General features: G+C 36.8%; 1 protein-coding gene across 3 annotated transcripts in view; it reads left to right on the top strand.

The window, feature by feature from the left end:
* Window positions 1–777: 777 nt before the first annotated feature.
* Window positions 778–16,536, top strand: part of MAPKAP1 (MAPK associated protein 1) — a 97,047-nt gene continuing 81,288 nt past the window's right edge. For all 3 annotated transcript variants that reach the window (XM_059828809.1, XM_059828810.1, XM_059828807.1), the window contains exons 1-3: window positions 778–1,040; window positions 5,232–5,321; window positions 9,966–10,114. In XM_059828809.1, the coding sequence (XP_059684792.1) occupies window positions 782–1,040; window positions 5,232–5,321; window positions 9,966–10,114 (498 nt within the window). In that variant the 5' untranslated portion in view covers window positions 778–781. The remainder of the gene's footprint in view (window positions 1,041–5,231; window positions 5,322–9,965; window positions 10,115–16,536) is intronic.

Below are 16,536 nucleotides of genomic sequence, written 5' to 3'. Positions count from 1 at the left end.
TTTTGGCCTCTACTTTGTTTTGTAAGGTGGCTTGACTACTCTGAGCGCAATATTTTCGGTAAGTGGCAATTACTGTTGTTAAAGTGCTTAGGAATTCAGGTGTGTGGTATATGATCATAGAGCTTTTCCTGTATTGCAACAGTTGCCCTACGTGAAGCACCATGCATCAGCAGACGTTCAATATTCTGCTCTGAGATACTAATCTTTTCATGTTTGAAGTTTTTCCTGGAAATACAAAACCTGAAGAGGGTCTGTAATAAAGTAATCAAAGAGTTGGTATGCAGAGGCAGAAGGAAAACAGTAAGGCACTATTATGATGGGTGAAAAGAAATTCAAAACCCTATCTGGTTTTGTAAGTTTACTAATTTGAATGGACAGATGTTTCTTGTGTGTATTTCCTCTCCATCCTTCTATGTGTAGAACTTGAAATATTTTGCCTTATAGCAACCATTTGTTGTAGAGTAATGGGGACGTGTCTGTTGTGTTCTGTTGTCTTGGGACTCAGGTTTCAAGCTGTCCTCCAAAACCACTGTTCTTTCAGTGGATCTCGGCAGGCAGTGTAATTTAAGTAAACTGGAACAGAATTAAAATAATTCACTGTACAAAACTGAGTCAGGTTTTGTGCATCCAAAATATAAACCTTCTTGTATCAGGGTTTTGGGTTTTGTTTGTGGGGGTTTTCTTTCCTAAAATGCTGTGTACATTATATTTCTAGGTACATGTGTCCATGAAACAAGATGGAGAGAAGATAGTATAGTGAAGTGGTGGACTTGTGGACAGAATGGCTTTCCTGGACAACCCAACAATTATACTTGCTCATATTCGGCAGTCACACGTGACCAGTGATGACACAGGGATGTGTGAAATGGTCCTGATAGATCACGATGTTGACCTGGAGAAGTTTAATCCCTCGTCAGCATATGGGGACAGTGGTTCAGAAACACAGGGAAGCAACGGTGAGACTCAGGGCTATATATATTCCCAATCAGTCGATATTACCTCAAGCTGGGACTTCGGAATCAGAAGACGATCAAACACAGGTAAGTGATGTTTGCAGCCAAGATAACATTAGCCTTTTAAATTCAGTTTATATTAGTCTGGCTTGCATGGACATATCGGAGCATGGTTAGCTAGGTATCTGTCAAACTTTTCCTTTTGTAATGTTGAGACCCTTTTTCTAAAAGGACATGTGTGATTCAGTTACTTTAGTGAGCTGTCAGCTGAGTTTTAATTGCTGTCTTACGTATTCATGTACAAAGGAACATTGAGGTAGTCAGTTTTATATGTAAAAAAAACCTAAATTGTAAAGACATCAAGTCTAAATCCAAAGTACATGAACAGTCTTTGATATTTCTATTGTTAATGTCTGTAGGGGTGTTAACTTTTGAACAGGATAGTTATTTTCTGAGAAAAATCTACCTAGTGAGGCATCAAATCTATTTGTTACAAAAGAGAGGAATGAAGTTTGATGTGAGCCAAGGAAGTGGATGATTTGTCTGTATTTTGTCTTCTGAAGTTTTATTTCTGAGAAAAACCTTGAGCTAGGATTTAAGTTACCAAACTAGGAAGTTTAAGGGTGTACACCTTTTCAAAATATGTTTGGTTTGTCTTGACTGGAAGAAGGCTGTCCCATTTTTTGTTTCATATGAGGGATATTCAGACTTCTATTTATACCCGAGGAATGCTATGAGCAAAAATTCTGCCGTATAAAGTATGTATGGGAAAGGTTGGTGCAGGGTTGTCAGTACTGATCTCTTTTTTTTCCTGTGTTACTGTATATATTTTTTCAAATTATTTCTGAAGGTATTATAACACCACCTAGAGCTCAGAAAAAACATATGTGCTCTACCTAACAAGTAAAATGTTGTATGGTATTGAGTATCTTGAAATACCTTTTACAAATAAGTAGTTGTCAAAAGTTACAGAAAAGACAGGGTGCTGATCTCTTGTGATGGAGAGTTAGATTTGGAAATAACCTGAATATATAGCTGCAACTGACTTTAAGGCATGGTGAAAAGTTTAGTGTGCCAGTCTGCCTAGCATTGTCCTTGAGGTCTTGTTTAGTTCAGTCGATGATATAGTTTTATGAGGAAGGAGAGGCAAAGTTTAAAGTTTTATATAATTGCTCCAAAAAATAATTCTGAAGGATTATTTCACCAAGTGAGTAGACTTATAGAATAATCTCCATTTAAATTATGGATTGAAACCATTTCAGTTCCCAATTGGTGGCATATTCTAAAATAATGGTTAGGACACTCAGTCCATTGGGGAGCCAGTTTCTTGCCTTTTTTCATCTGGCATGTCTTTAATGTTCCATTGTGTGTGCTGCTACCATCAGGAACCTAATACAATTATCAAGGCAATCAGGCTATGATTTGAAACAGAGCAGGGTGGGAAAAAAGCCTACAAAGAATGCAAGTTGATCAGTATTGAACCCTATTCAAAAATACAAGAAGAGGAATAAATTAAATAAAGTTAACTATTTTTAATAGAAATGCTTTTTGCATTGCACAAGTATTTATCTAAGTTCTTGATGGAAGAAAACAGATACACACATACATAGAACAAAGTGTTCATACATCTCATAAGTACAAAAACTCATTAACTGTGAAATCTGCAAATTTCGCTCCTAAAATGGGCAAAGCTAAGGACATTTCTTCTCTACGTAATCCATAACTACCTGAGTAGATTTAGCAAGAGCAGGAACATCTGTTCTTTGAAAAGCAGATAATGATTTTTTGGTTTGGAAAGGTAATTTTGTAATTTTGTGTATCAATGTGTAATAGTGGCCAACTTTTTTAACATGCAAGCTCTTCTTTATTCTCCTTGGTTTTATACCCTGCTAAATAAAATTATTTCTGCTTATGCTGTCTTTAACCATTGTTTGTGGATGGAGTATAACTTTTTATCATCTTTTGCAAAGCTGTTTTATTACGAAGTACCTTACCAGGATAGTATCTTTTTCATAAATTGTAGAAATAATCTGTTACTGGAGAACACTCAACACATCTCTGTAGAGACTACGGAAGTGTTGGTTATTAGGTAGTTCTCATGTGGGTATGCAAATTCGGCAATGAATTTTATGTGCATTCTGATATGAAAGTTATCCCCTTAGTCTTGAAAGGGATGTGCGGTGGGTGAGACATGCTAGGGTGTTGCATGTCATGTTTGGGGAGAACACAGGGGTTGTCTGCCACTGAATTCCTCCTCCTCTTCTATAGGAGCGAGACGGGTCTTTGGCTCTGGGCTCCATCTCCTCACTGCCTTCCTTCTGCCATATCCAGAGGGGTTGAAAAAACCTAAAGTGGAGACAGATCTGTGCAGGGTGTTGGGCATATGGGAAAGCAGCAAATTCTCCCAATCCACATGGCTAGCAACAAAGGCTCATCTAGTTGCCAATAGTTAATGAAACAAGAACTGCATTTGGTCAGTGACATTTTTCACACGGAAATCTTTCAAACTAACATGCTTCTTGTGGGAATGAACCTTAAATAATTCAGACTTCTAATAGGTACTGATAATTCCATCTAATTTGGAGTTGCTGTAATACAGTCCCACAGTAAATGATCATTTGTGATCAACTGTAAATAGAAGAATAGGATGGAGTTAGTGAAGATGGTGACTGCACTTTAGTACGTTTGTTTTGACAAGGGGTGAAAATACCAAATAGGATAAAAACATTGCATTATTCTTATTTCTAGTCTACGTTTTTTCCTTTATCCGTTGTTTACATATGAATCTAACAGATATTTTATGATGGCCCATTTGGGAAGAAAGGGGTTTGGAAGGTAATTTTGAGCTACAGTCTGGACAGTAATTGAAAAAAAAAAGTTTTTTCTTTCAGAATAAAATACCTATGCTACAATAGTGTTTTACCCAATATTTAAACTTATAAGCAGGGATACATTTCTTATTTCATTAAGATACAGGCACTAACCTCATGTTGACTTAAATGGGAAATAGTCATCAAAGTCCCTGTTTGTGTTTGTACCTTAAACTGTTTGTTACAGCTGTTAAACCTGAAAGTGTTACTTCTTTTCATCAGTTCCCAGGTTGAGAGTTTTTATGGGGGCAAAAAAATTCATGTCTGTGTCCACAATTCAATTCAAAGACCAAATGTAATAGGAGGGATAGAAATAATCATAATAATAGAATAATAATAGGAGGGATAGAAAATATTTGTTAACCTTTTTTTAACTGGTGAAATTGCTCAGGGAACTGAAATTGTATCTAAAAATTGTTAGAGCAATTTAGCATTTTAGAATCTCTTCTACAAACCCATTTTAGTTAATGAATGATCTCAATACATCAAAATTGCTAATATATCCAGCAAATTGTTTCCTTCAGTGATCAACATTGTTAGTCCTACTTTCCAGTCTAATCTGCTTTCTTATTTTGAGTGGACGCTTCAGAACATCAGTTACTTCTTGTGGTCATTGTCTTGGGTAGCTGCTACCAGGTTTAGCTGACCATGTCCTGAGAGAGATCTTACTGTTAACAAAGAGATTATTTAAGGAATTAATCTGGTACCCTGGCCTGTAAGTTCTTGGATGTCATAACTATCTGAGGCTTTTTCCGAACCGTATTTTTGAAGATGGAGTCAAAATATACGTAAAGAAATATTATATTCATTTTAGGATTTGACTAATGTTGTGAAGATACAAATCATTTATTTTACTACCTATAAACTGTTTCAGCACACTGAAGAAAAAGCTATGCTAATTTATATAGCTTTGACATTTTATAATTTTCATGATTTTTAGATAAAGGATTTTATATTTAAAACTTTAATAGTCTAGTCTGAGTTCATTTATCTTTAATTTTTGAAACGGGTAGAGTAATTCATAACAGTAATTTTATTCCTGTAATGTAATATTCACTTCAGTTCATTTGTGCATTAAAATTCCTTTAAGACCGTTATTAATGATTTATATAATGAAATGTCATATTAATCACAGAAGTTTTCACATTTTATTATTCTCTTCCATGTTAATACTATCTTTATGATCTCTATTAATGTTTTATATCCTCTAATTTCAATTATAAATCAAGAACATTTTCATGTTTTTGTTGGTATTTGCTTTTCAGGGGTGCCACCTTTAAAATTTTATGACTTTTTCCCCTACATATGCAGTATAAAACATCTTTATTCATATAAAGGTAGTTAATTATGTCTTTGTTTATAGTAAACTTTCATTGACAAACTTATAGTTATAATATTTCTTTTCAAGCTCAGAGACTAGAACGTCTGCGGAAAGAGAGACAAAATCAAATAAAATGCAAAAATGTTCAGTGGAAAGACAGAAATACTTCTTACTCAGGTAAAACGAAAAGATCTTCTATTTTCCCACTGTTTTTATTTCTGCTTTTGATGGTTACATTTTCAGCTTGTAATTTTCACTTAAGCATAGAGGAAATACTAATTATTGTATTTGCCTTCCATTCCTTAGTTATGTGTTTCCCATAGTTTATTGCTTGGGGGGACGGTGTGCCACAGGCATCTCGTTTGTTTTGAGCTATGACTAGGGCATTCCACATTATTAATAAAGGCAAAGTAAAGAAAAAAATGTTTAATAACTAGTTTGTTGGTCTGAACTAATTCGAGTGGCCGCTTTATTTTTGGTAGTGTAGGGTATTAATACAGTGTTTGTGTGTTCTGTTGTCTTGTAGCATCGTTATCTTCTAAGGCTTCTATTGTCTCAATGAGCAAGAAATGGAGATAGTAGCGCTCTTAGTGTTGTTGCGAGGTATGTAAGGAACAGGACATCTTTTTGCTTTGTGGGTAGGTGAGTGGCAAGTGCCTGCATTCAAAACGTGGATCATTATCTCCATCTAAGTTCTGGCTTTCTAGCCATTTCCAGTGGCATTTGGTGTACCAGATGTGATGAAGAACTTCGTAGAGGTTACTTTTCTAGAATATTTTTGTGGTTACTTTTCTAGATAAGGGGAAGATCTTAAGAAATAATGTGTATATGTGATCTACTTAAATGAAAGCATAATAAATGCTGCCTAAGCTTGTCTAGCCTTTCCTTGGAAAAACTAGTATCACTGATTTCTCAAAAAATATGCTTTTTAAAAAAAATTTATATAATTACATATTTCTGACTGGATGTTCTACATAGTTTAAATTGTAATATATTAAATGAAAAATCTGTCTCAATTCTCTCATTTTATAGCTCAAGCTAGTATTTATTCCTGTTGTATTTGACACACATTCAAACCTTTTGTATGGTCTGTCATGCCTACTTCTTTCAAAATTTGTATGTATCTTAATGAGGTCCCTGCGTAATCTCCTTTTTTTTGCCTAAATCCTTGTATCTTCCTGGCTGTCATTGGCAGAACCTTCTCCAGCTCTGTAATATCTTTTTTTAGAGGAGTGAACAAAGCTGCTCACATGAGCAACACGGTTGCACTAATCCTTAGTACAGTGTTTGGCTATGTTTGATACCTCCATTAATGCATTCTAAAATGTTTTTGCCTTTCTACTTCTGTAAGCAGAGTTGTAGGTTTTAAAGTTTAATCTACCATAACCTCCAACTCTCTTGCTCAATATTTTATAGCGTTTGACCAATGATGATGCAATTCTCTTTTTCTTCTTTCTCCCTAACTATATACTGTTTGATATTTCTTTACACCGAATTGCACTCAGACTCCAGTTTCCTGCTGGGTCTACGCTGCTTGTGGTTCTTTATTCATGTGGGCTCCACTGTGACATTTAGTTTCTTCTACGTGCTGCCCTGAAGATAGACATAATCTGTCAACCAGCAGTAGTGGAGGTGCCCCCCTCTGCAAGATTGTGCTGGCGTTGCAGTCAGATAGATCAGTCCTTGCCTGCTGCAGAAAAAATTTAAACAAAAAATAAGTAAGTTACATAAAAACTCCAGGGACTCGCTATCTCTCTTTACTGGCCGAGCTGATTTTCCTTCCCTGCTTAGTCACTGAGATTCTGCGTGTTTCTGTCTTACTTGCATGAAGAACAAAACAGTAGGAAGAGGCCAGGAAAAAGAGGAGCCTTAAAGGGTATCCGCTGTATCCTCCTCTTTGTCATGTGCATGTGTACGAGACTTTGTCTGCTCTGGTACTTGAGTTTAGCATTATCGGAAAATATGTATGAAAGCAATAACAACAGAAATCACTGTTCTGAGATGGGGGGAATTTGGCTGCCGCCTTCTGGCTGTGTTTATCTGAGCTTTAGACAAAGTCGAGCCTATGGTTGTCACCATGCAAACTACAGGGATGCTGGAAAGTTGTTGTTTTGTTAAAGAGTTTGATGGCACCACCTCTGGAGATCACTCGGCAGAGGGATGCCTTACTGTAGAGAGGAACTCTTGTAAGCATTACTGCTGTCCTGCAGGTGGATATGTAGTTGTAATTTGAGGCATCTGACTCATCATCTGTTTGCCCGCTGTCATGAGACAAGCTGTTTGCATTGTCAGGAATGAGTTTGAAAGATAAGGTGGTAGTAGTGTATGGACTTGAAAAAGAAAATCCATGCGTTTGGAGTTGGTTCAGGGTTAAGAAATAAAAAGACGCTTTGGGGGTAGTTGACTGATTGGAAGCGCAATACACTGGAGGTCTGGTTTTTTTGTTCTGCTGTGCCACCAATTCACATCACCTTTCTGTGCATCAGTTCTTTTTCAGTAAAATGAAAAGAACATTTCGGCTTCATGCAGTGTAGAGATCAAATTATGTTAGTAAAGCAGTCTGAGGGTCCTATAAACCAAAAATGGCTATACATATAAAAGGCTAGTATTTTTTATGAAATAGTAGGTATTTTTAGATGAAAGCAAGAAATAAAGCATTGTATTTACATCTTACATTCATTTATTTCAGAGTATATCAAATGTAAATTAACAATATATCGAAGGAATCTTTCAAAAGCCTTGCATTCAGTCCATATAGAATAGTTCATATAGCTAACAAAACCACAAAAGGTGAAAAATACATACATAGACGAATGGCAAAACTTAGTTAAGAATTAAAATTTATGCAATTAAAGCTAGTTTAATGTAAAAATATTATTTCTCCTCCCGAAACTGAGAATTTTAAATATTTTTTTTCAATGTTTTTAATTGGAACTCTCACAACTTAAGTCTATCAGGAATTATTTGACAAAATGCTCAATGGAAGATCTGTCTTCTAGCTATTTGCACAAATCTTTAGAAGGTTTTGAGTTCTTCCTCAATGAGTTGAATTTTTTGAAATTATGAAGTTTTCTGGAAAAGGAAAACTGTATCTGAGCCGGCTGAATTTACAATCTCGTAGAATGTACTATTATTTAAACTATTCCGTCATGTGAGATATGTGGCTTGAGTAAAAGCTATACAAAACTCAAAGCAAAACAGATGTCACACTAATGAATGCAGAAGAATTCTTGAGATTCTCTTTTTGTACTTCCCAACAAAGGAAATTATAAACAAATCATCTTAACATTTCCCTGGAGACAAAACTTGAAGACTTGCTTTTTCACTTGAACCAGTAATCTGTTATATTGAATTCCAAGGTACAGAGTACTTTCCAGATGCCCAAGAAATACCAGTTAAGGGTAATACTCTAGCATAATTGTAATTGAGATTTAAAAAAAAAAACAACCCAGAGATAAGCTTGTTACAAAAAACATAATACCTAATGGAGTTTAAGTTGCCACATTTAAAAAGGATTTAATCAAGCTTTTTTTGGTTAATTGCAGCCTCTCACAAAACTGTTGGGTATTTCTTGGTGCCAGTATTTAGCACTTTTACCAACTGTCTGAATTTTCAGGCAATCTGTTGATATAAATAAACTGAGCTTTTGACTAGTTATAATTTGACAAGTTTTAATTTCGTGTTTTAAGAAATTAACCAACTCCCTGCAGATCAAGTCCCAAGTCATTCTGCCTTAGGAGCAGTTTAATTTCCCTGGAGAAGCAACATGTAAATCTTTGAGATGTGAGAGAATCCAAATGTAGACACAGAGCAGAGTCCGTCTAGGAGAGCTGGTGTTGGTTCTCAGGTAGTGATTGATGGAGTTTGGGGGTACTTGGTTCCTAGAGCAGATGTGGAAAAAACTTGTCCAGATTCAGTCACAGTTTCTTGCAGATGAGACCCATTGGTACTAATGTGCTAAAACACCCCAGGCTCTGTCCTGATTTTGTAGTGTCCTTATAAGAAGCCCTAATTGTAAAATTTTTTTTAAGTATGCCTGTAAATTTTGAGTTAAACTGTTGCTGGAAATTCAGCTATGCAGTCTCTTCATATAAAAAGAGCTGCTTGTTGGAGGCTTTTATGAGCCTTCACAGACCACGCAAAGAATTCACTAACTCTTATCACCTTTGGGTTTAGAAAGCTTTTTTTTTCTTGTCCAGACTGTTTATCTGGAATGGTGTTTTCAAGTTTGACATTTTTTTGAGAGGAGACCATGTCCAGTCTACCATGAGAAGTAAAATCCAAAGAAATTATTCTTTTGGATCAGAGGTAGTCCCAAGCCTACTGCTGACAGCATAGCGACATTATAATATAGTAATGGGGTAGTATAATATTGTCTTGTAATATAGCATAATATCATGCGTTACAAGCTGTTTGAAATGCTTTTGCATGGCGTATTGTAGATGTGTCAACAGTTGTTTTGCATAGCATTTACTGTTCATTTAGAAAAAGACGGGCAAGCAGAAAGACCAGGAATGCGTAATTCCCTCTTTGAATCTTGATTTTTATCTTGACTCAAGTGAATCTTGCAGTGATCAGTTCCGTTCTCTGTATGGGAAAAATTCATCTGTTCCTCAGCCTAAACATAGCACCATTCAAACTTCTTATGGTTTCATATCTTTGGGCTACGGAAGAGTGATGGTAGATTCTGCCCTGCTAAAGCATTTGTCCTTTTATATATTTGATTTTGTTCTCCCTCTTACAATGTTATCTTTCTGTGGTGAACAGTAGCCTCTGTACATCTCCTAGTACAACTACTCTCATCTCTTTTCTGATCTGCAGCAGAGGAGCTGAGCTCACTATTTGAAAAAAAGAATTTCAGAATAAAATCTCCGTGTTCTGGGAAGCAGTCAATACTGTCTGTGCGACTTGAACAGTGTCCGCTGCAGCTGAATAACCCCTTCAATGAATACTCAAAATTTGACGGCAAGGTAAGTGGACCAGATGTTTTTCTCTCATAACCAGGTGGTCCCTGACCTGAAGATGATAGGCCTTAGGCAGTTCTCATGTGCATTTACTTGTTCAAGCTTTAATTAGACTTTATGGTAGGCCATCAGTTATTTTAAAGTGGGTATCTAGAAACATGCTTCTCTTAGTCTTAAATATAATGGTTCCAGGTTCGGTAGAAGTGTTTCTCCCATTTTCATTACAAAATTATGCCTTACCATTAGGCATACCTTACCTTGCTGTTTTCTTCTCCAGCAGATTAGTTAGGTAAACATTTAGTGTGGCAGAGTTCTAGGACATCTCTCTACAGAGTTCATGGTGAGACCGTTTGTATAAATGATTGGTTATTTGGCATTTTAAAAAAATCTATTCTGTCTAGCTACATCACAGCGCTTGCTGGATATTCCATGATTTATGCTGTCTTTATCCTCAAAATGCTCTAATGAGAGTGGGAAAAGCCACTGTCTGTTTTGAGGGTGGAAAACTGAAGCATCTATTGGTCAATATCTGGGGCAAAAAAACGACTAAACAATGTGGTTCTGCGCAAGTGCTCATTTATATAATACTCAGAGGATGTTCACTACAAACCTGGTAGGTGAAATTCATTCCTTGAGTATGTTAATTTCAAGAGCTCGCATTTGATACTGCTCAGAATGGTGGATGACTGTCTTTCCTTGTGTGCAGTTTAGTGACTCCGTATTGTCAAGTATTTTTCTCTGTCATAAACTCTAGAAACTGAAATATAAACATTGGTGTGATGGATCAGTGGCATATTGTTCCAAAACAATTATCAATACTGCACAGATCTGTTTTCTGCGGGATTTGTTTGTGGAGTCTCCTGTGGGAGTATGAAGTTTGAGCTTCATTACCATTGTGATGGAAGAATTTCATGTTCTGTTAAGTATTCTTAAAGTGGAAAGTCAGATATGTAATTCCACTAGCATATCTAGAGGTATTTAGAATATTTGTGAAATGTTAACCTTTAACCTATGAAGTCCACGTAGCAAAAGCTGCCTCTGTTGTTATTTTATGCTTACTAGTATGTAGTAATTAGTGCTAACTCAGTTTTTCAAAATTTCCGGCCTTAATAATAAATGATAGCAGTACCTCGATGCTGACAACACTAAGATGACCTTTTTCTAAACTCAAAGCTTGCTGTTCTTAGGTCGTGAAGTTTCAGTTTGGCAAAGACTTAAATGTACTACCAACAGTCATGCACAGAGGAAGTAAAAATAAAATGAATACCTCTTTATTAAGAGAAATTTATTGTAATTCAGTGATGTCCCAGCCTTGTTGCTTTACTACTTGAGCATGATTTGGGCTACCTGCTAGAATTTTTCTCAGAAACTTGAGGGACTTAAGCATGTTTCCTTCCCACTTTGATAATCCAAACTACTATTTGCTGTATTAATAGGAATTATAGTTGATTGTAATGAGCATCTTAATTTTCATATTTAAGTCTGATGCATTTAGCACGTGTTTGGTCCATTTGAAGGAAATTGTACTATACATAATAGTTTGAGATACTGGTGAAATACCTCAACGTTACTCGGTTGTGATATGTAGGGTATGATAGGAGTCAACTTGCTTGTAATCTAGAAATCAAAATACCTTTTTTAACTCTCCAAAATAATTGAATTGGCATTTTGTTAAGAGTATAATCTCACTATATTAATTTTAACAGCTAAGTTTGTCAGCAGTATGCTTATAAAATTTATTCTCTGAACTTCTGTATGTATTGTCTATTTTTCTAAATACCTACTTGACCATCTGAGAGATAGAAGAAACATTATAGTTCAGTAGTGAGTTATTTTACTTCAGTTTTGTTGTATTTTCAGACAGTAATGTAAAATTGAAAACATCTAGCTTTTAAAAATTACTTTAAATGAAATATCATAGGTCTCGTATTTATTTTTGTTGATAATAGATGAGCACTATTTTTCACATAATACAGTTCTTTCAGGGAATAGTGCATGACTTATTTACATAATTAACAGAGCCACATATCTCTTGGGGAAATGGTACATAATTGGGGAGAGGCAGGGGGGATGAGGAGGGGCTAGGGGCCTAATTAAACATGTCTTAAAAAAACCCTACTTAATTACGTATTTACTCAAGGGATCACAATGGCTCTGAAATCTTTAAGGTTATAACTAGGCCTTTGGTTTATATATATTTGAGTTTTGTAACACAGATTTTCAGCGTGTTGAATAACACATGTTTTGTGGTTCACTGGCAAAGCACGAGGAAAGCTTTACTTGCTGTATCAAAGCTCTTTGTTCGTGTGTGTACTCAACTGCTTTCTGAATGGTTTTAACTAACCACTAATTCAGCTCTCGAACTGACCTGAAATCAAATAAAACCATTCTTTTCAGGGTCCTTCCCACCCCCTCCCTCCATTTGATGTATTGTTTTAAACTAATCAGTTAAAAGTAAGAAAACATTGCATGCCATAGTATCAACCAAGCAAATTTATTGAAATGCTTACATCTTGCAGGTGTTTTCTGCCAGATTTAGTGCCTTTTTCACAACCACTTCTGCAATTTTATGAAATAATAAAATTTTAAAGCACTCTAATTTCTTCTTGTTCTGATCAGTTCGTTAATTATCAAATACTAGAGAATATGGCTTGTGAAATGCAACTGCAATGGAAGCATTCTAACCAGCTCAAGAATTCAGGTGATTCTTGCCCCACAGCTACGTAGGACAGACCTGTGGCTTTCGTGTACATTGTAAAACTTCAGGTCTTAACTAAAGACACACAGACAATAACTACTCTTGGCCGTATCTTCAAGTTTTTCCTTAAAATAGTTGAAGTAAACCTAACCCCTGCATCTGTTTGGTTGGTTTGTAAATCATGTGGTTTGTACATCTTGGTTGTTAAATCTTGAAAACTCTTGCTAAGAGTATTGTATGAAAAGCAGCCTTTAGTTATTTATAATTACTTCAGTTGCCATTTGTATAGAAAATTACTTGAAGGCTTAAGAAATCAGTGGCCAAATTGATTTCCTTTATCTGCATGCAAATTAAATTATCATCCATTTTATAGACAGCTTCAGGTATATATCTGTTTATAAAACTTCAAAAATCAAATTCTGATGGCTTATTGTTCCAATTTGCCAACTCTTGATAAGGTTGGGAAAATAAGACTGACCATAAGACAGATTTGAAAGCCATAGCCAGGTCGCAGAAATGAAACACAGGAGTGTTGTAATGGCTCATTTCAGTGACACAGCTTTGAGGTTCGTAAGCTTCAGTTTACCTACATGTTACCTTCCTGCTTTCATTAATTATTTTAAAAGCATGTGTTATCTTTTCATTCTATAGAAATTCAGAATATTTCTTTTGAAGTCACAAGTGTAACTTGCGTGAGTTGCTGGAAAGCATGACGATGAGTTTTCTCTGAGATACTAATCTTAAAGGATACTCATTTAGTACAGTATTAGTGTCAAAGCTATTCAACTGCATGACCATTCCCACTAGCAAGAAAAATGTTACCAGGATGTATTTAGTTACTGGAATAGAGGAAAATTGTGCTGGAATCAAATGTTCAGCTTTGTAGGAACTGCATACTGAACAAGTAACTCTTAAGGGCTCTGTTTACAGTTCCCCTTGAAATCATCTTTGAAGCCAGTCCACATTCATTTTTCTTCCAAGTCTCTGCTACCTTTAAGAAATTTTAATCACTAAAATGTCTTGGCAATTCAATTTTTGATGTGCTTGCCACCAAATGGCTGCTCCTACACTCCCAGAAGAATGTTATCAAACACAGAAGTGTTACAGGACAGTCAAAAAAGAGATGCAAAATAGTCAAAGAAGAAAGTTGGAAAACCTCAATCAAAATGTAAGGAAGGGATCATTCAGCTCTAGAATAAACTTGAGTTAAAAGGCCAAAAACCTTTCCTGCATGCAGACTAGAGTTTTCTCAAGATATTTCTATTTTCATATCTACTAATTGAAAATGAAGATTTAAGGAAGTCTAGTTCTTCTGACCTTATAGAGGTTTTGTGGATTTGCTTGACTACTGGAGATAATTTAAATAAAAACAGGTCAACATGAGTTTTGGCTGGACAGATGCTAAAAATCCCATTGCGAGGAATGGTACCTCTGTATAGTGTTACAGGGTTTCTTGTGGCTAATTTTGGTAATGGGTTAAAAACCAACAACTTCTCTTGTAGCAACTGTTTTAAAAATGATGCTGTAGAAAGCATGGGGGAAGGGATAATTCATGAGTGCTAATTGCTCGGCTGTTAATTTTCATAAGTGTTGATAGAAGCAGTTTCTTAAATTAAACTTTGTTTAAAATGTATCAAGGGAAATATTCCACAATGTCGGGCCTGAAGTGAAAATTAATATGAATGCTGTGGCAATTAACACGTACTGGTTAATAGCTTTTAGCAGCATTTTGGGATGATAGTCCTTAAATACATTTTTGCATGCTGCTCTTGTTTCAGTCTTGTTTGACTGTGTGTCTGGATAATCATGAACAAATGTTTTCCACAATCTCCAGTATTAAATAGCTTTACTCAAAGAAAGTAGATAAAGAACTTAAGAAGGAACCAATACTGCTTTAATTAATATGGAAAATGTCTAAAATAATTAATCCAGGATTAAAATCTCAGTGTGGAAAAAATGCATTTTTTTATTTAAATGTTTTGCCCCTAAGCTGAGTAGAATGATCCTCATCTGAATCCTAAATAAGTTTGCATAGTTTTTTTTTAAAGCACTTGCTTATTCTGCCAATTTTAGTGGATTACATCTTACCTGCACTCTACTAAAATAGTTGAAATAAATGTTTGTTATATAACATAGATGATAACATTATATATATGGTAACATTACGTTTATAAAAATGCAGGGTCAGTATTTGTGCTGGGAAACCTCCTGCTGTAGCTGTACGGAGAGCCAGCGCATTGACAAAGCCATGCTGCGCTGGGGCAGTGCCACCAGTGCTGAGCCCCTCCTGCGGCCCCCGCGCCGGGCAGAGACCAGCCGCCCGTGTTCTTGGCTGGCACGGACCTACCTGGCCTCAGGAGAAAGACGTTTCTGTTTTGCTGAAAGGGCAACAGTCCTTTCCCTTGGCTTTTGTTGGCATTTCCTTTGTATTTCATTTTGCTGGAGAGCCACCTCTGTTGGGAGATGCTTGGGCTCGCCCGAGGGAAGGAGGAGCAGGCTCTGCCCAGTGCGACTGGTGCTCGGAGGAGCAGCGTGTTCCCGGCTGGGCAGCTCCGGTGAAGCTCCGCTTCAGGCCTTTGGCCATCGGTGCTGCGCCTGTCCCTGCCCTCGTGTCCCACACTGGCGTTCCGGCGTGGTCAGCATGCCTCCTGTGCAGTGGGTTTGCAGTGGAGGACAATGTACGAAAACAGGGATGCCAGGGGAATGAACAGCCTCAGAACAGGTTTTAAGAAACACAGGCTGCTGCTTCTTGCTCAACCCGGTTCCAAATCTGCACTGTGATTCTTTACACACCTAGAATAAGTGCCAGAAACATGTAACGGTATCACGCTTTCCCTTTGGTGTCTGGCAACTGCCTGTAAAAGTTCTCACCCAGTCAGGAGAACTTGGGAGAGAAGTCTCCTGTAATACTGAGAATCTCTTGGCATTCGTGACGTGTGTTGCTAACAACGTAGGGTTTCATAACTCACTCTCTTATGTGCAGCATCACATGCCCTGCTGTCCAGAGGGTGAGTCCAGTAGTGCTTTTGTTAAGATGAAGATTCTTAACTGAAAAATTACCACTTTCTAAAATAAATTCTCTTTCATAATATGTGATTAACATGAGTCACGCTAATAGCTGAGTTGTAGTTAAATAAAACACCCCTGTATTAAGAATGCCTGGTTTGTTCTTTACTGTAATGCTTTTTGATGCCTAATCAGTGCACTTAACTGTTTCCTCTGCCCCTGCAGATTCGATGGGTTTCGCTGGGTAGAGAGAAGCCCCGCACAGAGGGACTAGTTAAATACTGTAATGGAGGTTAGAGCACAACAGTCCTTAGGTTTCCGTACAGTGATCAAAATATAGTAAGCTTGACTGTTGCTCAATTTAAAATACTTCAGAATGTGTTTTGTTATTTCATACAGAAAAGCCATCTACAGTGAGATAAGGAAGCACCTCATAATGGTCGCTGAACACTTATTTTAAGTAACTGGAAGCACAGACAGAAAACTGTTACGAATTCTGCGGTGGGAACAGTCACTTGAAGAATCCGCTCTGCGTCGCTGCAGCGGGGGACGGCTGTGCATGTACAGCGCTGTCTGCCGTGGGGTGTTTTCACACGCACGTGGTGGCTCCGGTACTTTGCAAAAACAATGCAGAGATACTGCAGCCACCCTTCTAGCCCAAACTGTAGCCTGGGGTGGCAGATAAGAAGGCTGAATGTCAGTGTTGCACTGTCATCTCTGTTTG

Source organism: Gavia stellata, chromosome 24 (assembly GCF_030936135.1).
Source record: "Gavia stellata isolate bGavSte3 chromosome 24, bGavSte3.hap2, whole genome shotgun sequence".
Classification (NCBI taxonomy): domain Eukaryota; kingdom Metazoa; phylum Chordata; class Aves; order Gaviiformes; family Gaviidae; genus Gavia; species Gavia stellata.
This window is presented reverse-complemented; position numbering and strand designations above follow the sequence as displayed.